General features: G+C 45.2%; 1 protein-coding gene across 5 annotated transcripts in view; it reads left to right on the top strand.

The window, feature by feature from the left end:
- The first annotated feature begins 3,817 nt into the window (after nucleotides 1-3,817).
- LOC141129087 (uncharacterized) overlaps nucleotides 3,818-25,932 on the top strand; it is a 146,438-nt gene continuing 124,323 nt past the window's right edge. For 4 of the 5 annotated variants that reach the window (XR_012241768.1, XR_012241767.1, XR_012241766.1 and 1 more), the window contains exons 1-3: nucleotides 3,818-4,134; nucleotides 9,097-9,201; nucleotides 14,142-14,211. Coding sequence is in view for 2 of the 5 variants with exons in the window: in XM_073616866.1 (XP_073472967.1) it covers nucleotides 14,203-14,211 (9 nt within the window). In the remaining 3 variants the exon portion in view is untranslated. Of the gene's footprint in view, nucleotides 4,135-9,096; nucleotides 9,202-14,099; nucleotides 14,212-25,932 lie in introns of all 5 variants that reach the window. The other variant, XM_073616865.1, reaches the window with a different exon arrangement.

Genomic DNA, 25,932 nt, shown 5'->3' with positions numbered 1-25,932 from the left:
TATCACAGGACACAGGAGCAATCGGTAATGAACGCTCACTGTGTCCCATTCAGAAAAGAAAGGGGCCGGTATATGACATTCCGGCCCCTTTCTCCACTCCCTATCCTGATAGATGGCAGAAAGTAAAAAATCTTTTTTTTTCTTCAAAATTGTCCGTCTTTTTAGTTTATAGCACAAAAAATAAAAAACCCAGTGGTGATCAAATACCACCAAAAGAAAGCTCTATTTGTGGGGAAAATAGGACATAAATGTCATTTATGTACAGTGTCGCACGACCGTGCAATTACCAGTTAACCACTTCCCGCCCAAGGATGCCATATGACGTCTTTGAATTTCAGTGGGAATATCTGAATGATGCCTGCAGCTACAGGCATCATTCAGATATCCTTGTTTTCAACCAGCGATTCTGTGAACAATCATAGCGTCAATTCCACCGCTTGATCGTTCCTAAAGGTGATGGGAGGGGGCATCCCCCCTCCCGTCGCCATCCGGTGCTTCTCCGGGCTCTCCCGTGCCATCGGGACCCGGAGAAAGAATTGGCCGCCGCCGGATGACGACCATAGAGGTTTTCGATGACCAGATGGTCACCAGTCATTTCTATGACTGTCGGAGGCCCAGTCGCAACGTTATGACGTCACATCCGGGCCCTGGATGTAAACAAAGCAGCGAACGCTGCTGGTAAGCATGAGATTGTGGATTTTTTTCCCGATCTCATGCTTTCCAGCCTGGAGGAGAGATGTGGGGTCTTATTGACCACGCATCTCTCCATAAAGAGGACCTGTCACGAAAGATTCATATTACAAGGGATATTTACATTCCTTGTAATAGGAATAAAAGTGATAAAAAAAAAAAATAAAGTAAAAATTTTAAAAAAATTAAAAAAAAGTAAAAAAAATAAATTTTTAAACGCTCCTGTCCCCAGTAGCTTGCGCTCAGAAGCGAACGCACACGTTAGTCCCGCCCACATATGTAAACGCCGTTCAAACCACACGTGAAGTATCGCCACGTGCGTTAGAGTGCGAGCAACCATTCTTGCACTAGACCTCCTCTATAACTCTAAACATGTAATCTGTAAAAAATGTTAAAGCGTCGCCTATGGAGATTTTTAAGTACCAAAGTTTGGCGTCATTCCATGAGTATTTCCATTTTTAAAGCGTGACATGTTAGGTATTTATTTACTCGAAGTAACATCATCTATCACATTATACAAAAAAATTGGGCTAACTTTACTGTTTTGTTATTTTTAAAATTAATTCCAAAAAAAAAAAGCTTTTGAAAAATTGTTGTGCAAATACCGTGCGAGATAAAAAGTTGCAACGGCCGCCATTTTATTCCTTAACCACTTCCCGACCGCCGCAAGACGATGTACGTCCTAAGTTTGAATGGGGATATCGTTGTTATGGCAGCAGCTAGCTGCCATAACCTCGGTATCCCCGTTTTCGTGCGGCGGCCGGCTTTCAGATAAAAGTGGTCCCTGCGGCGGATTCGCCGCAAGATCACTTTTATCGGTGGCGGGAGAGGGCCCCCCCCCTCCCGCCGCGATCCGGTGCCCTCCGCCGCTTACCGGAGCCATCAGTAGCGGCAGAGGCGATCGCGTCCTGCTCTCTGGTGTGTCTGGAGATGAGTGAGGCTAAGATGGCGCTCACTCGTCTCCATGACACTGCTGGGCAGAAGCGACGTCAAAACGTCACTTCCGTCCACGCCTCTTAAAGGCATATTTTTTCAAATGTCATTTTTCTAAATGACTTTTTTTATTGCATTTTAGTGTAAATATGAGATCTGAGGTCTTTTTGACCCCAGATCTCATATTTAAGAGGTCCTGACACAATTTTTTTTTTTTTTTTTAAACAGTGTAAAAATAAATAAAATATTGTAAAATAAATAATAAAAATAAAAAAAAAAATTTTTAAAACGCCCCTGTCCAGACGAGCTCGCGCGCAGAAGCGAACGCATACGCGAGTAGCGCCCGCATATGAAAATGGTGGTCAAACCACACATGTGAGGTATCACAGCGACTGGTAGAGCGAGAGCAATAATTCTAGCCCTAGACCTCCTCTGTAGCGCAAAATATGCAACCTGTAGAATTTTTTAAACATCGCCTATGGAGATTTTTGAGGGTAAAAGTTTGACGCCATTCCACGAGCGGGCGCAATTTTCAATCATGACATGTTGGGTATCAATTTACTTGGCGTAACATTATATTTCACAATATAAAAAAAAATTGGGATAACTTTACTGTTGTCTTTTTTTTTATTCAAAAAAGTGAATTTTTTCCAAAAAAAGTGCGCTTTTAAGACCGCAGCGCAAATACGGTGCAAAAAAAAAAGTATTGCAATGACCGCCATTGTATTCTCTAGGGTGTTAGAAGAAAAACCATATATAATGTTTGGGGGTTCTAAGTAATTTTCTAGCAGAAAAAACAGTTTTAAACATGTAAACACCTAAATCCAAAACGAGGCTGGTCCTTAAGTGGCTAGGGTGTCTGCTAAAAAAAAATATATATAATGTTTGGGGGTTCTGAGTAATTTTCTAGCAAAAAAATTATTTTTACATGTAGAAGAGGAGTGCCAGAATAGGCCCGGTATGGAAGTGGTTAAAGTAGCGCAATGCCATATAGCAAAAAATGGCCTGGTCATGAGAGGGGGTAAAATCTTCAGGATTTAAGGCTAATTTCACACGGGGGCCACCGGTGCATTAGTGCTAAGGCTCCGCTCGTTTAAGCAGCGCTTTTCAGCTGCTAGCGGGCGTTTTTAACCCCCGCTAACAGCCAAAGAAGGGGTTAAAAGTGCCCATGTTGAGGTGTTTCTGAAGCGATTTTTCCGGCGCTTCGGAAGCACTGCCCCATTCATTTCAATGGGCAGGGCGTTTGGGGAGCACTAAATATAGCGCTCCCAAACCGCCCCAAAGATGCTGCTCGCAGGACTTTTTCTAACGTCCTGCAAGCGCACCGCCCCAGTGTAAAAGCACTCGGGCTCTCAGATGATTCGGGGGGCAGTTTTCAGGTGCTATTTCTAGCGCTAAAACGCCTGAAAACTGCCTGTGTGGTTAAACAGCGTAGTATGAATTAATTCATGCTCTTACTGCAGCCACAATTCTTTTAGATTTTTTTTCAGAATGTCAATGCCGCTTTAAGAGCTGAAGTAGACCCAGGAACATGCCAACTGTGTGCCAACACTTCCACCCACCAAATACAGCACCCACCAACACAGCATTGGGTGTTTACGGATTTTCACAACGTGCACTACCAGCAATGTCCAGCAGGTGGGAGCAGAGCACTGAGATTGCCGGCTCCTCCGCTTCCCTTCCTTGTCTCACTTCTCTCAGCTCCCCGGCCGGAGGCGCCGCTTTGACTTGTCCGCCGAGCAGTGTGCAGGAGGTGGACCGGTGTTCTGCCATATACTGTCCTCGTATCAGATAGTGTCCGCCTCGTACTGCGCAGGCGCAGCGCCTGCGCAGTACGGAGGAGCAGGAGATGGCGAAAATGCCCGAAGTTGATCAGCTGACCATCAGCTGTACACGGCGCTCGGGCACCTGTTAGCGATGGCAGTGTAAGAGGGCCCCTCGCGGGCTCGCTTCGCTCGCCACGCTTCGGGCACGGCCTCGCTGCGCTCGGCAACTATTTATTCTAACTCTATGTCCACTTGGATAGTAGGGAATGATCCTGGACATAGGGTAAGAATAAATGCGCAGGCGCCGTGTACAGCTGACGATCAGCTGTTGAACTTCGGAGACTTTCGGCGTCTCTTTTGTCCTCCGTACTGCGCCTGCGCAGTACAGGGAGGACACTATATGATAGGGGACTGAATTCGATAAGACACCGGCCGGGGGAGAATGGCGGCCTCTATGGGCGCTGTACTGCACTGGGACACTCTGGAGCAGAGGAAACACAAGGGGCAGAATCTCTACTATGACCTCTTCCGCTGGAAGCTGCTGCAGCTCCCCCCAGATGTGCACAGGTTCTGCGACCCCCTGCTGTCCGCCCCCCGCAGGAAGGAACTTCTCCACCTTCTACGGAGCCTGGAGGAAGAATCGAGCTGTCAGCGCCTGCAGATCCTCTTCTCCTTCTCTGTGCCCAGTCCACAGGTGCTGGACCTGCTGTGTGCTCTGCACTGCCCCCTGGTGTCTGCAGGAGCGGTGAGTACCCCACCACACTGTCCACTCTACCTCCCTCCACACTGCCCCCTGGTGTCTGCAAGACAGGTGAGTACCCCACCACACTGTCCACTCTACCTCCCTCCACACTGCCCCCTGGTGTCTGCAAAAGGTGGTGAGTACCCCACCACACTGTCCACTCTACCTCCCTCCACACTGCCCCCTGGTGTCTGCAAGACAGGTGAGTACCCCACCACACTGTCCACTCTACCTCCCTCCACACTGCCCCCTGGTGTCTGCAAAAGGTGGTGAGTACCCCACCACACTGTCCACTCTACCTCCCTCCACACTGCCCCCTGGTGTCTGCAAGAATAGTGAGCACACCACCTATTGTACCACCCTCCACACTGCCCACGGTACCACTCTTCACACTGCCCCCTGGTGTCTGCAGGAGCGGTGAGTACCCCACCACACTGTCCACTCTACCTCCCTCCACACTGCCCCCTGGTGTCTGCAAGACAGGTGAGTACCCCTCCACACTGTCCACTCTACCTCCCTCCACACTGCCCCCTGGTGTCTGCAAGACAGGTGAGTACCCCTCCACACTGTCCACTCTACCTCCCTCCACACTGCCCCCTGGTGTCTGCAAGACAGGTGAGTACCCCACCACACTGTCCACTCTACCTCCCTCCACACTGCCCCCTGGTGTCTGCAAAAGGTGGTGAGTACCCCACCACACTGTCCACTCTACCTCCCTCCACACTGCCCCCTGGTGTCTGCAAGACTGGTGAGTACCCCTCCACACTGTCCACTCTACCTCCCTCCACACTGCCCCCTGGTGTCTGCAAGAATAGTGAGCACACCACCTATTGTACCACCCTCCACACTGCCCACGGTACCACTCTTCACACTGCCCCCTGGTGTCTCCAGGAGCGGTGAGTACCCCACCACACTGTCCACTCTACCTCCCTCCACACTGCCCCCTGGTGTCTGCAAGACTGGTGAGTACCCCTCCACACTGTCCACTCTACCTCCCTCCACACTGCCCCCTGGTGTCTGCAAGAATAGTGAGCACACCACCTATTGTACCACCCTCCACACTGCCCACGGTACCACTCTTCACACTGCCCCCTGGTGTCTCCAGGAGCGGTGAGTACCCCACCACACTGTCTACTCTACCTCCCTCCACACTGCCCCCTGGTGTCTGCAAAACGTGGTGAGTACCCCACCACACTGTCTACTCTACCACCCTCCACACTGCCCCCTGGTGTCTGCAAAACGTGGTGAGTACCCCACCACACTGTCCACTCTACCTCCCTCCACACTGCCCCCTGGTGTCTGCAAGAATAGTGAGCACACCACCTATTGTACCACCCTCCACACTGCCCCTGTGTCTGCAAGAATGGTGAGTACCCAACCACACTGCCCACTGTACCACTCTCCACACTGCCCTCTGGTGTCTGCGGCAGCGGTGAGTACCCTACCACACTGCCCCCTGATGTCTGCAAGTTTGGTGAGTACCCCTTCAAACCACCCACCCTCCACACTGCCCCTGGTGTCTGCAGGAGCAGTGAGTACCCCACCACACTGCCCACTATACCATCCCCTACACTGCCCCCTGGTGTCTGCAAGAATGGTGAGTACTCCTCAAAACCACTCACCCTCCACATTGTCCCCTGGTGTTTGCGGGAATAATGAGTACCTCAACACACCAGCCACCATACCACACTACCCCCTGGTGTCTGCAGGAGCGTTGAGTACCGAACCACATTATCCGCTGCATTACCCACAACATTGCCCCCTGGTGTCTCCAGGAGCTGTGAGTACCCCACCATCCTCCACATCCCCCCCCCCGTTGTCTGAAGGAGCAGTGAGTACCCCACTACACTATGCACTGCCCACCATGCCATTCTCCACACTACCTTCTGGTGTCTGCAGGAGCTGTGAGTACTGACTGCAATGCTCACCACACTGCCCCCCGGTGTCTGCAGAAGCTGTGTGTACCCCACCACACTATGCACTACCCACCCGATCACTCTCCACACTGCCCCCGGTGTCTGCAGAAGCTGTGTGTACCCCACCACACCACCATCTACGTGGTCTCCTGGTGTCTGCAGGATCTGTGAGCACCCCACCACGCTATGCACTACTCTCCATACTGCTGCCTGGTGTCTGCAGGAGTTGTGTGTAACCAACCACACTGCCCACCACAAGGACACCACATTGTCCTCCACACCACCCACTGCACTGCTGTTCAAATTTCCTCGCACCCACCACACTGCCCTGCACCCTGCCAAGGTTATCTTCACCAATCCTTCCAGGAAATCTATTATAATTAGTTACATGGTGATAAAGTAGCTGCACAGCCTTGTTTTACTGCAGGATGTTTCTTCTCCATTAACAAAGGGTCCATTGGCCTTGCACCTGTAGAATTTAAGTTGAAAATGTTCAATTTCTTTTTCTCCTACAGGAGTTTAGCAGCAGCAAAAACGTGGTAAAAAGTCACATTTTATGTGGGTGTTCTTGTGCTTTCACATGTCTAGCGTTAATACATTCTATTGGCCAGAATTCTAGCCATTAGAATGCTTGAACGCGGGGACGTGCCTAAAGTTGATGAGTGGTAATGCGCAGGAGCTTTTGAGCATTTTTTATGCTCAAAAGCTCCTCTACAAAACGCACAAGTGATGTTTTTTTTCTTCTGCCTGTAAACTCCCCTGCCACTAAACTCCTGAAAAAATAGTGTGCATGGATACATAGGCTAAAATGGAGGGGAGTTTTCAGGCAGAGAAAAATAAGCTCAAACCTCTAAAGAAGCAGCTTTTTTGAGCTGCAGGGTGCATGAGGCCTAACTAGTGATCCGCTTTTCTTTCACTGATTCCGCTGCCTGTAACAGACTCCCCATTCACAGACGATGTAATCTGTGAAAGAACTTCACTGTCCCCATCGGATCACCTAAATGCAGTTGATCTCAATGATCCAAAGCTGTTAACCCCCCACAGTGATAGAAGTTCAGAAGCAGGAAGAGGACAAGGCAAACCTGCAGTGAAGATTTCTACAGACAGCCTGCACATCCTGGGACCTGATGTGAGAAAACTGACCATGCAAATTTATGAAACAATCTGCAGTGTTAGATTTCCTGCCTACATGGAGCTCAAATGAGACCCACACATGCATCCACCATTTTTAAGTGGTTCTACAGGCAGAAGTTTTTTTTAATCTTAATGCATTCTATACATTAAGATAAAAAACCTTCTGTGTGCTGCAGCCCCCCCCCCAATACTTACCATACTCATGATCCAGCAATGTTGCACAAGAGCCTCGACTGTCCAGGGACTTTCCCCTCTTCTTTAGCTGAGACAGCAGCGAGCGTGATCAGCTGTCAATCAAAGTAATTGAGCCAATGAGTAGAGAGAGGGGGCAGGTCTGAGCCGCGGCACCGTGTCTGAATAGACACACAGAGAAGCAGCTCGGGTGCCCCATAGCAAGCTGTTTGCTGTGAGGGCACTTGGCAGGTGGGAGGGGCCAGGAGCAACGGCCCCGAGAAGAGGAGGATCGGGGCTGCTCTGTGCAAAACCTCTGCACAGAGCAGGTAAGTATAACACGTTTGTTATTTTTAAACAACAAAAAAAATCAGGACTTTAATAACACTTTAAGCTAGCCATACACAATATGCATTCTCTCTTTGGCCCATGTGCCAATAAATCAATTAATTTCTGTTTAGCCTGGATGGGGAAATCTCTGCTGCTCCACATACGGCTGTCTGATTACCTGAACATCCAAATACCTGATAGGATGCAGTCTCTGTTCAGCTAAGAATTTTCCATCCGGCTCAGCAAATTTTTTGATCAACTTTTGTCGAGCCGGAGGATGCTTGCATGGCTCATATTTCAACTGGTTCCTGATAAAATTTGAGCCCTGTATGGTCAGCTTAAAGTTGTTCTAAAGCCTTACAGTGATATTAAAGCTTTGTTTTTTTACTTTAAAATAACAAACATGTCATACTTACTTGCTCTGTGCAATGGTTTTGCACAGAGCAGCCCCAATCCTTCTCTTCTCGGGTCCTCCACCGGCGCTCTTGGCCCCTCCCTCCTGCCGAGTGCCCCCACAGCAAGAAGCTTGCTGTGGGGGCACCCAGGCTTGCTCCTGAGCTGCTGCTCTGCGTTTCCATTCACACACAGAGCCTGGGCTCGGCCCCACCCCTCTCTCTCTCCTAATTGGCTCTCTGGCTGTGATTGACAGCAGCGGGAGCCATTGGCTCAGCCAATGAGAGTCCCCGGAGATCTGAGGCTCTCGTGCGTAGTGCTGGAGGAAGATGCATGCAGAATAGAATGCATTAAGGTAAAAAAACCTTGAGCTTTTAGAACCACTTTAAGTTTTTTTTCTAGCAAAAAAAAAACCTGTGCTGTACGATCAACCCAACCCCCCTCTTATACATACCTGAGCCCAATCCAGCAATGTGTACGAGATCGCCGGCTCTCGCTGCTGTCTCCCTCCTCACTGAGCAGATTGACAGCAGCAGGAGCCATTGGCTTCCACTCCTGTCAATCAAATGCTGTGATGGGGATGAGGCCAAGCCACCCAGTCTTTGTCAGTGGATGCAGACAGGGCGGTTTGGGAGCGAGTCCGCACAGGTGCTTCCATAGAAAGAGGCTTTCTATGGGGGGCACTTGCCTAAGAGGAGGAGCCTGGGGCGCCTGTGGGGGACCTCAGAAGACAAGGGTCGGGGCTGCCCTGTGCAAAGCCACTGCACAGAGCAGGTAAGTATAGCATGTTTATTATTTTAATAAAAAGGAAACTGAAGCTTTAATGTTACTTTAACCTCTATGGGAAGACATTTTTCCACTTTCCCATAGCTCATAGGGGACCACCTGGTGCTGAGAGGCAACACAAACTGTCTCTGTATTTCTAGATCCTTGACATGATATGAATGTTATTGTACTATGGTTGTCACCATTACATGCTTATTTTGCTTTTCTTTTGTAAATGTGGCTTTTCTTTATCCAGGGCACTGGCTACTGGGAATTTTTACTGCAGAGTCGTGGGCTTGACGTAGTTGCTTTTGACCAAAATCGAATTTTTCCACCTGAGATGCGTTACACAGAGATCATGGTAAGATCACCTACAAGGACTATGGAAAGAGCATGTACAGCTTAGTGTAAAATGCTATTACACCATGTCTTCCGTATATCTGTAAGGCTGCGTTCACAATGTGGCAATGTGGTAAAGGACACGTTACCCTGAATGTTGTGGTGCTATTCATTCTTAAAATGGAAGAAAATCCTGACTAACTATTCTTTTTTTTTTTTTAAACAGTTAACTGACTAACTATTCTTAACGGTTTCCCCTCCCCCTGCCTATCCTGCTACCCTGTATAAAAAAAGATCTATATAATTGCCTACTTTTTATCCACTTCGATCACGTGAGCCTGCAGTTCCAGCTCCCCTGTCAGTGAGTGACTGCAGCAGGGAAGAGGAGGGAGCCGCATGGGAGCCTATGGGTGACTTCACGGCACCAGGTATTCACAGCCATTGTCAAGTGCTTCCTTACACAGGGAGTAAAAAAGAGGGTTTGGGACTTTATATGAGGCACAGTGCATGTGCCTTCATCCCTAATTGCTGAGATACATGGGAGAGGGGTTTGGGACTTTACATGAAACATGTAGCCAGGGAGGAATCATGGCATGAATGTGTCTGGTGGGTAATTATGAGTTGTGACCATATATATTGCTCAGTAACATAATACATACAAAAATGTAAAATAGGTAAAATTTATTCCATACATAATACATAATTAACAGGGTAGCATAATAGCATAGCAACATGTTGGCTCACCATGATATCATCATATAAAACGCCTAACTCATTATTGCGTGTCTCCACAATAAAAAAAAAAAAAACATGATTTAAATTGGTAAGATCCAGTAGAACATAATGTTAGTAACAATCTTGAGATGTAAACAAAGGGGCATCTAATAGCTTGACGCGTTTCGTGGCTAACTTCCACTCTTCAGGAGCAGATGCAGGATAGGTGTCTATAAAAATGTTAAAAATCAAATATTCAATTGGGTATGTCTATAAGAGGAGGAGGAAAAGGAAGATGCACAGGTGGATCCCCCACTCATACTTACAGAACAACTATGAGTCTGGGCACAGGCGTGGAAAGCGGGGGGCCAGCTGGGAGGGTCATTAGCCCCGGGAGCTGAGGCAGTGACCCCCATGGCACTGATGGAAAACCAAGAAAAAACGCAGTCCCCAAAGAAGAATCCCCCTTGGATGATCAAGGATGATGTGAACCACATGAAATTAGCCCATCAAAGGAAAATTGTAAATTTGTATATAATATAATAAAACATGAAGATATATAACATAGTGGCTAATAATTAGTCAGGGGTGTACTAGTGCTGTGACCATAAGGGTATTCAAATGTAATGTGACAGGGCCTAGATAGAAAGCAAATTGAAAAGTGATGAAAATAACATAATGTACACCAACAAGGGGGGCTACTAGTGAGTAGGGTAAGAAACCAGCCACCAAGGCAAAGGTATTAAGGAGAAAACAATAAAGAAAAATAAAGGACTGCCACAATAATAAGTGAACGGATAGGATCCAAATGGTGCACAGTGTACACGGGAACATCAACAACAGGGAGTGTCTCGTTGGGCTATGTGGAGTATAAATACTCCAATGTGACTGGGGGTAACCACCAACGTCATGCAGTGGCCAATAAGAGGAGAGGCGCCACCAGCTGAGCAGTTTGAACCGCTCGTTAGATGGCGCCAAGTTACCTCGTGTATACCGCCGATAACAAAACGCAATGCTGGCGCACCAACGCCACTGGTGATGACGTAGCGCATATGGCGTTGGGGGAGTGACCTTGATGCGCAATGGGAAGCCTGCCCGAACCCTCGCATCACCAAGAGGGAAGGGGAGGACTTCTGGAGCGAATCGTAGCTCTTGGAGCTGCAAAAACCACAGCTGGACCAGAACAGCCCAACACACCCGCAAACAAAGACATAGGATCTGCATGTCATGGGGTGTGGTAGGAATTCTAGGTGTATAAAACTGAACCTATATGCACTCCTCTATCACTTATCTAGAATCATAATCCAGACATGGAAAAGTTGAAAAGTAAAAAAATGTAAAAAAAAAAAAAGTATAAACACCTGTACTAGTGCTAACACTGGATAGTACCAAAGATGTTAAAATGTACTAGGTATTGGTGCATGCTTTCATCCCTGATAAGCCAATAAGGAAAAAAGAGGGTTTGGGATCCCTAATTGCTAAGATACATGGGATAGGGGTTTGGGACTTTATATGAAACATAAGAGACTCCCTGTGGTTGATGTTCCTGTGGACACTGTGTACCATTTGGATCTTATCCGTTCACTTAGGAGTCCTAAGTATTATTGCCCTCCTCCTCTTATAGACATACCCAGTTGAATATTTGATTTTTAACATTTTTATAGACATCTATCCTGCATCTGCTCCTGAAGAGTGGAAGTTAGTCACGAAACACGTCGAGCTATTAGATGCCCCTTTGTTTACATCTCAAGATTGTTACCAACATTATGTTCTACTGGATCTTACCAAATTAAATCATGTTTTTTTTTTTTTTATTGTGGAGACACGCAATAATGAGTTTGGTGTTTTATATGATGATATCATTGTGAACCAATATGACTTGTTATGCTATTATGCTGCCATGTTATGTATGGAATACATTTTACCCATTTTACATTTTTGTATGTATTATGTTACTATGCAATATATAAGGTCACAACTCAATATTACCTGCCAGGCACATTCCTGCCGTGATGCCTCCCTGGCTGCATGTTTCATATAAAGTCCCAAACCCCTCTCCCATGTATCTCCTTACACAGGGAGCCAGATCTGCAGGATTATGTGATTGGAGAGGATTAAGAATAGGTAAGTACACAGATATTTTTTTTATATAGGTTAGGTGGGGGGGAGGGAACATATTTAAGAATTTATATAGTTAGGCTTTTCTTCCACTTTAATGGCACTACATTGTGCCTGTATTAGTGTGCCACAATGCACAGGTACCCTATTCAAGAGAATACATTACATAATGCACATTAGCACACACGCATTAATGTACCACAAAAGTATGGATATAACCTAAAGCTTTCCATTAAAACATTTGCTGGTTATCTGTCTTTGAATGAATTATATTCACTTATATCCTCCCTTTGCTATCAATCTGCCCAATGAGGAGGGAGACAGTGGCTAGAGCTGCTGCTCTTGTGCGCATCACTGGATCATTGTGCATAGAATGCATTAAGGTAAAAAAACCTTGAGGCTTTAGAACCACTTTAAGTTACAAGCTTTTCATAAACTTTATGCAAAATTGGTTTTAAAAGCATTCATTGAAGAACATATTTACGTATTCAAGAGATTATCAGAAGAGAAGACATTAAACATTAACCTCTTCAGGCCCACGCTATAGCCGAAAGATAGCTATAGCTGCGCTGCCTGCGTGCTCCCGGCGCGGGCAGTGTGCTCTGTGATCACCGAGTCCATGCAACTCTGCTGAACACAGATTGGAGTAAAGGGCTGATCCTGGCCCTTTACCACGTTATCAGCTGTCAGCCTATGACAGCTGATCACGTGATGTAAACAGAAGCCGGTAATCAGCTTTTTTTTTTCTTCACGCTAACAGCGTGAGGAGAAAATAATAAGCCAATTTACCAGCTTGTGTAAACGGGACATCGGTCCTGCACACTGACAGTCACTGCTGCTAAGCAGTGTCCATCATTACTGCTAAGCAGTGCCCACCAGTGCTGCCAATCAGTGCCACCTATCAGTGATGCCTTTGAGTGCCCTTCGGTGTCGCCTATCAGTACCCTTCAGTGCCACTTATCAGTGCAGCCTATCAGTGCTCATCAGTTCAGCCTATCATTGGCCATCAGTATTTGTGTGAAAAAAATAATAATTTCATATGGGTACAGTGTTGCATGACCAGGCAATGTCATTCAAAGTGTGACAGCGCTGAAAGCTGAAAATTGGCCTGGGCAGGAAGGGGGTACATGTGCCCAGTATGCAAGTGGTTAACAAATGGTGAAAAGTTATATTTTCCTAGCTAATTGCTTGAAAAAAAAATCTACCACCAACCCTTTTCAAGAATGAGTGCATGAAGCATAGTAGTCTTAAAACTGCAAATAGGTGACTCTTTTTTTTTTTTTTTTTTTTTTTTTAATTAACCAGCGGACTGAACGAAAAAAAAAACAAAAACAAAACAAACTGATTCTTTCATCCACACAAGAGAGGAATCTTCCCTGCTGGGACATTGTATGCTGACAGTGGTATTCTCTGCTGTCAGAATACACTGATCAGCGGCTGAGCAAGAAAAATGGTGCAACAAGCCTGTTTGACAGAAGTCGATCTAACAGAAAATTGAGATGAATGTCTTCTTTTCTATGGGGTTATAGGTACTTATACATACATAACTGTGACTGTTGTAAGCAGCATGTCTTTTGGTTAAAGTGGTCAATTCACGCTAAGCCTGGCACTCAAATTGGCCATTAAAACTGGTTACACACTAACAGATCATAAAACTGAAAATTTTCTAGATTTGACCTTTTTATACAAATGTTAAAGAAGCAGTTATTAAGAAAGCAAGCTGACAATCTATCCCTCAGTAGTTGCTATAGAAATGGTGATACCGTGATCGGCATGGATAAACCATACGCAGTCTAGCGATGACCAGCTGCCTCACACATAGTTGCTTTAATATCAAACGTTGATTAACAATGTAGATCTTTTATGATGCAGGCTGTTTTTTTATTTTCTAAATGGTGCTAAAACGCATCCTCTGGAATTGAATTACTATAGTAACATCTCCCCTCTGCTCTTCTATTGCACATGAAGCCCACTGCTGATTTGTGTTTTAATGCAGAAAATGAATGAATTAAAAGCTGTAAAGGAAGGACTTGCTGTTGCATGCGCTGTGTGTTGGTATTATTATTTTTATTGTCACACTGGTTACAGGACCCAGATTCAGCTACTGAACATACAACTTATTATGTCTAGACTGGAGGTCCTGAGCTGTTAGAGAATTACCCAGACAGAGCCTTATTCCTTGCCTGGCCGGATGCAGACGGTAAGTTATCTCTTGAAACTGTCATTCTAACAGCATTACTGTATACAACTAAGCAGGAGACAGAAAAGGCTCCTGGCTTCCAAAAAAGTGCTCATTATTGTACACAATGAGTTGATGTGTATAGCATGATAAGCAGTATATCAAACTACACATGCAATGCTGAATGATTCAGAGGAGCGGCACACCTCTCCGACTAGCAGACATAACAGGTCTCCAGATTTTCAATCTGCAAAACAAGTCAAGCACACAAACATTTTTGAAGTACCGCTCTCCTCTCTTCCTGGTCTCACTGGAGGCACTGAGAGCAGCAGGGGCTATTGGCTCCTGCTGCTGTCAGTCAAACTTTTGTGAGGAGGAAGCAGGGGTGTGTGTCTATAGATGCACACAGCCCTAGAGGGGGAGCATGTCCGCATGGGTGCCCCGTTAGACTTGCTAAGGAGGCACCCAGAAGAAGGAGCGGACCATGCTGGTGGGGAACTGAAAAAGAGGAGGTAATATCATTGCACAGAGCAGGTAAGTATAACCTCCTTATTTTAATTTAAAACAATGTAAGCTTTATGCAGGCCATACATGGTCGAATTCTGAACTCATTTTCTTTCAAAAATCTGAAATTTTGTGTGTTTTATGATGCGATGATGCCACCATTGATTTCGAAATTTGACCAACCAAGCCTTCAATTTCACCTCATGTTGCTACAGAAAAGAATTTTCATGGCCGGGAATTTTGTTTTCTTTCTGGGAATTTTCTTTTCTTGTGCTCATGTGCATTTCTTTTTCGATTTTATATTTCTGACATCATTGATTAGAAAATCGTTCATATTTAAAAAAAATGTCAACAGGCCTGATCACTCAAATTCGATGACCGCACGAGAATCGGCCCTTGCTGCGGCCCACTAATGATGCGAAATTAGAAACTTTCAGAATTCGATCCATGTATGGCCAGCATTAGGCCCCTTTCACACATGTGGACTGTTCACTTCATCAGTTCAGTCACATTTTTTCAAAGAAAAAAATGGATGAAGTTTTCATCCATTTTTCATCCGTTTCTTATCAGTATTTCATCAGTTTTTTTACATCCACTACCAATGCAAAAACTAATGTAAAACGTATCGTTTGCCCGTTAACATCTGTTTTTCGTCTGACCGTTTGTTTAGCGGAAGAAAAATAGGGCTTTGATCCGTTCCAAAAGACGGATGTTGACGGAAGCGGATGTAAACAGAAGCAAATGGATGATCGTTCATTTACACCCATTTTTCCATAGAGATGCATTGATGTCCGTTTTTCATCCGTCAACAGATGGTCCATATGTGTGAAAGGGTTCTTAGTGTCACTTTAATCTCCAGGTGATATAATATACACAAAGGAATGCGGCTCTGTAATCGTAAATACAGTAATACATGTACATTTTTTTTAAATATAAGCAGAGTAAGTACAGGATTTTGACTTTGTATCAGCCTCTTGCAGTCCCTGTACAGCAGAGCTCAGACTTAGGAGAGGAAGAAACAGCTCCCATATACTGTATGTATTTCATCTGTCTATTTAGCTGTTTACCTGGAGTTCAGCTTTAAATACAGGCGATCTCCTAGTTACAAACATCCGACTTACAAACGACTCCTACTTACAAATGGAGGGAGACAACAGGAAGTGAGAGGAAATCTAGCCCTAGGAAAGGAAATTCTCTCCTGTAATGCCCTGTACACACGGTCGGATTTTCCAACGGAAAAAGTGCGATCGGATTGCGTTGTCGGAAATTCCGATCGTGTGTGGGCTCCATCTGACTTTTTTCCGTCGGAATTTTCGACACAAAGTTTGAGAGCAGGATCTAAAATTTTCCTACAACAAAATCCGATTGTTTAAATTCCGATCGTGTGTACACAAATCCGACGCACAAAGTGCCACGCATGCTCAGAATAAATTAAGAGACGAAAGCTATTGGCTACTGCCCCGTTTATAGTCCCAACGTACATGTTTTACGTCACCGCGTTTAGAACGATCGGATTTTCCGACAACTTTGTGTGACCGTGTGTATGCAAGACAAGTTTGGCACAAAATCCGACAGATTTTGTGGTCGGAATGTCCGATCAATGTCCGATCCAATCGTGTGTACAGGGCATTAGAGTTATTATAGGAAAAAGGTGTCTCCACTGATGCTTTATCACCAAGGCTTGTTTCATCAACAACCCAAAATTTTCAAAATCCAATTGTCATTTGGACAGAATGTGAGGTGAAATCTTCTGCACAGACAGCAAAACAAACATTACAGGGGTGTTATACCTTCCCTATGCTATCCAAAAAGCTTAAAAATAGTTTTTTTGGCTGGAGTTACACTTAAAAAATGTACCTGTTCCGACTTATAAACAGATTCAACTTAAAAACAAACCTACAGACCCTATCTTGTTTGTAACCCGGAGACTGCCTTTAAAACTGACTAGAAACTAGTATGGTTTCCCTGTCAAATTTGGCCAGAATGGGTGAACATTGTCTTATCTATGAGTAGCAGACAGCCTTGGCTGGTTATCTTCAGAAGGAAAATCATGGAGCAGCCAGTTGGGGAATCTTTACTCCTTTGTTAATGTTTCTCTTAGAGTAGACGGACACTACACGGCACCATTTAGTGTTTGCACAAGCATGCATGGTAATGTGACAATTCATTTATGAAAACTGTTATAATTTAACTGTATCCGCTCCCTTTAGTACACCCCTAGAGTCTTAGACTCGCCATTTGGAGCTACAAAGTGGCTACTGTAAAATCTTCCAGCTGAGCAGATTATTCTTCTGTGTATGTGCACAAAATCACCATTCCTATGGGAAGACACTCTATTATGCTTCCCAAAAGTGGATGGCTTTTCTATATTGTATAGGAATGAATTAGTATTTTTCCACACAGATTCAGAAGTAGTATTTGTTCAACAGAGAGACTTTCTAGCAGTGTCTGTAGCAGGAGTGAGGACAGATCAGTATAAGACTTCCGGGTCCTTAGGGAGGGGTGTATTGTGAGGGGGGGGGGGGGTTAGTTGAAGGGATAACAACAAATGTCCTTTAAGGTGCCTATGGAACTAAGAGAACACTTATGGTTGGGTTGAACAAAATGTGTATAGTTTTCTCCGAATGCCTCTTAACTAAGCTAGCCATAAGTGGACCGAACCGATTCACCCATCCACATATTCGAGGTGGTTGAAGGACACCCCCCCCCCCATGCTTTGTTATTCTACTCTGACAGTGATGACACCTTCTCTGTCAGAATACACTGATCAGCGCTGCAGCTGATTAGCTGCAATGCTGATCAAATTCAATTATTTCATCTTTCTCTATTCATTCGACTCTAGGGGGAACAGGCATAGATGGATTAAAATTTGTCTGTCCAAAATTACGATCAATCTATGGCCAGCTTAAGCCTTTTTGAGGCAACAATTGATTATCTGGAATTTATTGGACCCCTGAGACAGCTTATGTCTGCAGAGCTTACAGCTCCCCTTGTCCCTGGCAAACATGTACAATAATGTCATACAGGAATGTTCATTTGGTGGCCCGAAACAATATACATAACAAACTCTAATCAGCAAACACACACAACTGCATAAAGAAGATATTTAACAAATTCAGAACTATCGAAAGCCAAAGCCTCCCCTTCTTGAGCTTACAATCTACAGCGAAGAGTTGAGGATGAAATTTGGTCACTGTTTGATATAATTTATCATACATATAGCTCGACTTCGTTCGCATAGATGGACTATAAACATGGGATATAGATGCTTTCATGTAAAGGTTAAGTTCAACTTTAGGAACATGCTACACCTCTATTTAGGGTGTAACATGTTCTTAAGCAACTCCCCTCAGCCCCTGGGCCCCGCATCCCCTGTGACAGTATGCGGGGGATCCTCTCCCCTGCACATTTAAATTTGGCTTGGCTGCGCAGTGGTCCGCACGCACAACTGCATCATTCATTCACAGAGATCTGTGAATGAATAATCTACAAGGCCGTCTGCCACTGTGGCATATGGACTTGTAGTTCTCAATGGACTACCAGTGCAGTAATCTAACTGAAAGCCCACAGAGGTATGAACAGAAAAGTGGTGGAAGTGTCTGCAGGAGCCTGACATTGCACCCACAATCCACTGATCGCAGGTGCAATGCTTTGCAGGCTCCTGTAAAAAATAATAATAAATGTGTTTTTGTTTTACTGCAAAACATGTGCATTTATTATTTTTTTAAAGGCAATCCTAGCCTTCACCTTTTGAAACATGTTCTACCTGTATATAGCGTAGAACATGTGACATGTTCCAGTTCCTGCCTCGTCTCTTCCTGCTACCCTCCGCTCTGTGACAGCGGGCAGGGGATCTCCTCCCTGCACCCCCTGTCACAATTTGACAACAGCGTGGCCGTGTGGGGTTCCGCCCACACAGCCACGTCATTAATTTACCGTTTCCTGTCAATGAATGCCTACAAGTACTGTCAGCCATTGCAGCTGATGGCTTGTAGTTCCCTATGAACTGCGAGGGTGCTGGTGTGCACTATTGTAGTCCATTGATTCTTCCTGCCATTCAATAACTGAGGTACAGGCAGATAGCTTACTAAGTGTCTGCAGGATCCAGGCATTGCACTCACATATCCTGATCGCGGGTGCGATGCTTTACAAACTGCAGTGAAAGAAATGATAAATGCATTTTTTTTTTTTTTACACGCAAAAAGATGTGCATTAATTATTTTTTGTAAAAGGTGAACTTATCCTTTAAAGAGCAACAAGAATATCAAGAAAAATCCTGCTGCTGTGTCCGTAGGTGGGAGTGCTGCAGATATGATCAGTAGAGGGCAGTATTTATACACGAGTCCTGATCATAGGGATTTTCCAGCTTGCACTTAAAATCATAATGCAGAAAAATCTATTTTAATTGTAGCATCAAATGACATACAATAGCTAAAAGTTAATCTTAGGCCTTTACTAAAATGTGTGCATGTGAAGTACACCCCACAGGACCTGTATAGCAAATGCAACAATATGACAAAAATATGCTGTTTCTTAATTACAGTTCATGGTGGATGTTCTAATTAGAGAGAGACATCCAAAGCCAGTCCCCTTTGGACCACTTGTCTCGTGTCACCTCCCTCGCACCACAACTGACATGCTAGCGTTTTTAGGACTCTTCCTAGCATTAGATGTCAAAGACATGAAAGGCATACTAAGGCTGAAGAAGAAACAGAAAGACACCGTTTGCCCAGTTTGTGTCAGTACATGAAGACTAGGGTAAATGATCACCCCGCACTTCTAGCAGTTTAGTTTTAGGCGAGGGACCCACAGTCAGAGCTGTATATATACAGCACACTATTCTGCCAACATTAATGCAATGAAAGCAACAATGAGGACCCAGACAGATGGTACTGGTAGGCAGGATGATAGCATGAAATCCTTTATTAGACATGGGAACATTTTGCTGATAATATATTTTTGTATATGTACTGCCCCAGGCATCTGTGCCACCCACTGCATATGTTGTCTTTTTTCTAAAATGCAGGCTTAGAGGCATCTATCAGTCTAGAATTAATGTGTAAATAATCATTTTGATATCTAAATGTCATACGTGACAAACTATTTCATGTTTGATCATGTTTATTCATGTGGTACGCCACATAAATTTGTTATCTTGTTATATTGTTAACCCTTTACTGTTTCCCTTACCCATCCCAGTTTTGCCAGGACATCCGCGCTTGGGAGCTCAAATTGTTTTGCAAACTCCGAGATGTAGTTTCTTGGGCAGGGGGAGGATGTAGCTCTCTGGGGTTTAGTCAGGGAGCTCCTCACCAAATGTCAGGTGTAGCTACTGTAGTTAATTGCTAGAAATCCATTGATTTCTCCCTAAGTTTGGCCTGATTGTACTTTTTTTTTCTACCACCAGTTGGCCGGGCACTTGGAGGTATTAGGGTGAAAGGGACAACTCAAGGTCAGGTTATGGGTATATGGGGTATCTCAGCCAATGGGAAGGAGTTTTCTTGAATCCCTTTGCCTGCTGGGAGAGCCTATATATTTGGGTGGAATCAGGTGATCTCTGTTCTGTGCCACCCAGACTGCCATCTGGGTGGACATGTGTTGTCTGCCCAGGCTGCTAGGCCAGAGATTGGGCCTATCCCGGGGGCATCTGGCTGCCAGGCTGTGTGAGGGCCTATCCAGAAGTAAGAGGGCATCGCAGGGTTGGGACTGTGGCTTTCAATCCAACCAAAAGTGACGGTTCTGCCGGCCGGAGAAGCTGTCGTAATCGGAGGTAGAAGGGAAGCTGTCGCCACTAAGGAACCAACCACCTTTACCAGGGACCACAGTGAGTAACTGAAGCAAGTACCGGAGCAGCATTCTCACCGAATGGGCACGGTGGAGAACCAGGAAACTTCACACGGTGATCAAGTCAGGGACCCAACCATTAGAGCAGAGCAGAAGATGAATTTTAAAAAACGAAATACACTATATACTACATTATCCTAGCAGAGGGGCTGGCAGTGATTGTGAACATTGCCTTAACAACCCCTTTAACCCCTTCCCGCCGACCGAACGCATATATGCGTCCTCGGCTTTCCGGGGTTATACCGGGATGATGCCCGCAGCTGCAGGCATCATCCCGGTACCGTTGTTTTCAGCGGGCGATCGGCTACCCGAATATAACAACCGATGCGGCTAAAAGCCGCTCGGTTGTTATACCGGAGGAGCGGGAGGGGACATCCCCCCCCTCCCGCCGCCTCCCGCCGCTGTTACCGGGCCTCCCGTGCGATCGGGAGGCCCGGTGTCCGGTCCGCTGCCTTCGGCGGCTGGGGGCGGACTGGAACGAAGCTGCGAGCGGCTTCGTTCCAGCCTTCTTCTTGTAAATGCGGAAGCGACGTCATGACGTCACTTCCCGTTTACTCGGCTGCCAATGGCGCCGAATTTAAAAAAGTACACAGTATTCAGAATCGCCGTTTTCGGCGATCTGAATACTTTGAAGTGTAAAGGAGGGATGGGGGGTCTTGTAGACCCCCGATCCCTCCATAAAGAGTACCTGTCACCACATATTACTGTCACAAGGGATGTTTACATTGCTTGTGACAGCAATAAAAGTAAAAAAAAAAAAAAAAAAAATTTAAACACAATTTATAAAGTACAAAAATAAATAAATTAAATAAAAAAAAAAAAAAAAAAATTTTTTAAAGTGCCCCTGTCCCCGCGAGCTCGCGCAGCGAAGAAAACGCATACGGAAGTCGCGCCCGCATATGTAAACGGTGTTCAAACCACACATGTGAGGTATCGCCGCGATCGTCAGAGCGAGAGCAATAATTCTAGCCCTAGACCTCCTCTGTAGCTCAAACCTGGTAACCGTAAAATTTTTTTAAAGCGTCGCCTATGGAAATTTAAAGGTACCGTAGTTCGTCGCCATTCCACGAGTGCGTGCAATTATAAAGGGTGACATGTTTGGTATCTATTTACTCGGCGTAACATCATCTTTCACATTATACAAAAAAATTGGGGTAACTTTACTGTTTGGATTTTTTAAAATTCATGAAAGTGTCACTTTTCCAAAAATTTGCGTTTAAAACACCGCTGCACAAATACCGTGTGATAAAAAATATTGCAACAATCGTCATTTTATTCTCTAGATTCTTTGCTAAAAAAATATATATAATGTTTGGGGGTTCTAAGTAATTTTCTAGCAAAAAATATGGATTTTAACTTGTAAACACCAAATTTCAAAAATAGGCTTAGTCATGAAAGGGTTATTATAAAAGTTCCAAGATGGGAGCCCTATCAAATGATGTATATGTACAGTGGATATAAAAAGTCTACACACCCCTGTTAAAATGTCAGGTGTCTGTGATGTAAAAAAAAATGAGACAAAGATAAATCATTTCAGAACTTTTTCCATCTTTAGTGTGACCAATAACTGTACAACTCAGAGAACAGGACAGTTGCTGAAGTTGACCATATATCTATTCCCAACCTCAAAAATTGTGATGGACTATTTCGGTACTAATGACTAACAATGTAGGTAATTATTTATTACATATAAAAAAATGATATACAGGGTACATTAAAACAACAATTTTGAAGAAATTATTTTTAAAAAACAAATACTCAGGGTTCCCCCAAGAGGTATCTGTTGATGAAGTATATCTCAAGATTGGCTTTTTCTCTACTAGTTTTGCAGTGCATTCGCCGCTTCTTCAGGAGGCATAATCTATAAAACAAATACTTGAGTAAAGCACAAGTCAAATGCATTACACTGGATAAAAATATACAGACACAATTCAGGAAACTGTATGAATTAAGAAAGTAATCAAGTTGCTCACCTGGTTGATCAATGGCCATAAGTGAAACCACAAGGCCCGAAAAAGGGCTCTCCCCCCGCGGCAGACAAAGGGGATGTGTGCGGGTACAGTTCTAAATAGAAAACAATATATAATGGTAATAAGAAAAAGGCATATTATGGCTAGGGATGAGCCGAACACCCCCCGGTTCGGTTCGCACCAGAACCTGCGAACGGCTTGAAGATTCGCACGAACGTTAGAACCCCATTGACGTCTATGGGAGTCGAACGTTCAAAATCAAAAGTGCTCATTTTAAAGGCTAATTTTCATGGTATTGTCCTAAAAAGGGTTTGGGGACCCCGGGTCCTGCCCTAGGGGACATGTATCAATGCAAAAAAAAGTTGTAAAAACGGCCGTTTTTTCGGAAGCAATGATTTTAATGATGCTTAAAGTAAAAAAAAAAAAAAGTGAAATTTTCCTTTAAATATCGTACCAGGGGGGTGTCTATAGTATGCCTGTAAAGTGGCACATTTCCCGTGCTTAGAACAGTCCCTGCACAAAATGTCTTTTTTAAAGGAAAAAAAGTCATTTAAAACTGCTTGCGGCTTTAATGTAATGTCGGGTCCTGGCAATATGGATGAAAATCAGTGAGACAAACGGCATGGGTACCCCCCAGTCCATTACCAGGCCCTTTGGGTCTTGTATGGATATTAAGGGGAATCCCGCACCCAAATTAAAAAAAGGAATGGTGTGGGGCCACCAGGCCCTATATACTCTGAACAGCAGTATACAGGCGATGCAAACAAGACAGGGACTGTAGGTTTTTTGTTAAGTAGAATCTGTTTGTAATTTTGAATGGGTACATTTTTAACGTGTTTAGCTCCAGCCAAAAAATCTTTTTTAAGCTTTTTGGAAAACATAGGGAAGGGTTATCACCCCTGTGACATTTGTTTTGCTGTCTGTGCTCCTCTTCAGAAGATTGAACCTCACTTTTTGTCCCAATGACAAATGTTTTTTGAAAATTTGGGGTTTTTTGTGAAACAAGGATTGGTGATAAAGCATCAGTGGAAAGGAGAAATGTTTTTCCCATATTAACTCTTACAGGAGAGAATTTCCCTTCCTAGGGGTAGATTTCATCTCACTTCCTGTTGTCTCCTTCCGTTTGCAAGTAGGAGTCATTTGTAAGTTGGATGTTTGAAAGTAGGGGCCTGCCCTATATACTCAGCAGAAATTTGGGCCTTAGGTGTTGTTGTGGCCACAACACTGTAAGCCCTCACAGGGCCCTGCTGTGAAATATTAGATCAAGAATTGTAATTACATGCCCCTGTTGAACAGGGGCAGAAAAATTGGGCCTTTGGTGGTGGTGGTGGTGGTGGTGCTGGTGCCACAACACTGTAAGTCCTCACTCACTCTTGGTGGGCGCAGAAACGGGCCCTGCTGTGAAATATTAGATCAAGAATTGTAATTACATGCCCCTGTTGAACAGGGGCAGAAAAATTGGGCCATTGGTGGTGGTGGTTGTGCTGGTGCCACAACACTGTAAGTCCTCACTCGCTCTTGGTGGGTGCAGAAACGGGCCCTGCTGTGAAATATTAGATCAAAAATTGTAATTACATGCCCCTGTCTAACAGGGGCTGAAAAATTGGGCCTTTGGTGGTGGTAGTGCTGGTGCCACAACACTGTAAGTCCTCACTCGCTCTTGGTGGGCGCAGAAACGGACCCTGCTGTGAAATATTAGATCAAGAATTGTAATTACATGCCCCTGTTGAACAGGGGCTGAAAAATTGGGCCTTTGGTGGTGCTGGTGCCACAACACTGTAAGTCCTCACTCGCTCTTGGTGGGTGCAGAAATGGGCCCTGCTGTGAAATATTAGATCAAGAATTGTAATTACATGCCCCTGTTGAACAGGGGCTGAAAAATTGGGCCTTAGGCACTGGTGCTGGTGCCACAACACTGCAACCCCTCACAGATACTCTAGTTGGAACGCAGGAACGAGCCCTGCTGCAAAGCATTGCATCAAAAATTGTAATTACACACCCCTGTTAAACAGGGGCTGAAAAATTGGGCCTTAGGCACTGGTGCTGGTGCCACAACACTGCAACTTCTCACAGAAACTCTAGTTGGAACACAGGAACGAGCCCTGCTGCAAAGTATTGCATCAAAAATTGTAATTACACGCCCCTGTTAAACAGGGGCTGAAAAATTGGGCTTTAGGCACTGGTGGCGGTGCCCAGAACCAAAAATGTTCTTACAAGCTATCAGCGTGATCATTGAGGAGGAAGAGGATATTTACTCAGGATAGTCACTCAGCATCAGCATAGGCAGTCTTTGAAGGGATCTGAGATTTCAAAAAAAATTATCTGGTTACATCAGCATCAAGTGCTTGGTAGCTGGCGGTGATCCAAGACTGATTCATTTTTATGAAGGTCAGTCGATCGACCGAGTCGGTGGACAGACACACCCTGTGATCGGTTACAAAGCCTCCAGCAGCACTGAATGTGCGTTCGGAAAGAACGCTGGATACAGGACAGGCCAGTAGCTCAATTGCATACTGTGCAAGCTCTGGCCAGTGATCCATCCTCAAGACCCAGTAACCCAGAGGGTTTTCGGTGGGAAAGGTGTCCAAGTCAGATCTTGCCCCTAGGTATTCCTGCACCATGTAAAACAGACGCTGGCGATGGTTGCCGAAACCGATCATACCTTGGGGCTGCGGCCAAAAAAATTGTCTGAACGCATCGGTCAGATGGCCACCTTCTCCACCGCTCCTTCTTTGACTGACCGAAGCCTCAGCAACACATTGTCCAGAAACAGGAGTTTGTAACCTCCCAGTCTCTGGGAACGCATTGCACAGACCTTTCTGCAAGGCCTCCGGAAGATGTTTCATCCTCTACTCCCTCTGCGACGGCAAGATAAGGTCCGCAACCTTACCCTTGTAACGTGGATCAAGGAGGGTTGCTAGCCAGTATTGGTCCTTCTCCTTGATACCACGAATACGAGGATCCTTACGCAGGCTTTGCAGGATTAGGGAGGCCATGCAGCGTAGGTTTGCTGAGGCATTCGGTCCGGAGTCCTCTGGGTCACTAAGGACGACATGGTCTGCAGCCACCTCCTCCCAGCCACGTACAAGTCCATGTGTTTCTTGGGACTGATCCCTTAAAGACTGCTGCTGATGCTGAGTGCCAGGCTCCACCTCCATACTGACACAATCCTCCTCCTCTTCCTGTGTGATCGGCGGGCACGCAGGAACACTGTCTGGATAAAGGGGGCCTTGAGAGCTAAGGAAGTCCTCCTCTTCCTGCCTCTGTTCTGCCTCAAATGCAATGTCCATTATTCCATGCAGCGTGTGCTCCAACAGGTGGACAAGGGGGACAGTGTCACTGATGCATGCACTGTCACTGCTCACCATCCTCGTGGCCTCCTCAAATGGTGACAGGACAGTGCATGCATCCCTGATCATGGCCC

This window comes from Aquarana catesbeiana, linkage group LG02 (genome assembly GCF_042186555.1).
Source record: "Aquarana catesbeiana isolate 2022-GZ linkage group LG02, ASM4218655v1, whole genome shotgun sequence".
In the NCBI taxonomy this organism is placed as follows: Eukaryota; Metazoa; Chordata; class Amphibia; order Anura; family Ranidae; genus Aquarana; species Aquarana catesbeiana.
This window is presented reverse-complemented; position numbering and strand designations above follow the sequence as displayed.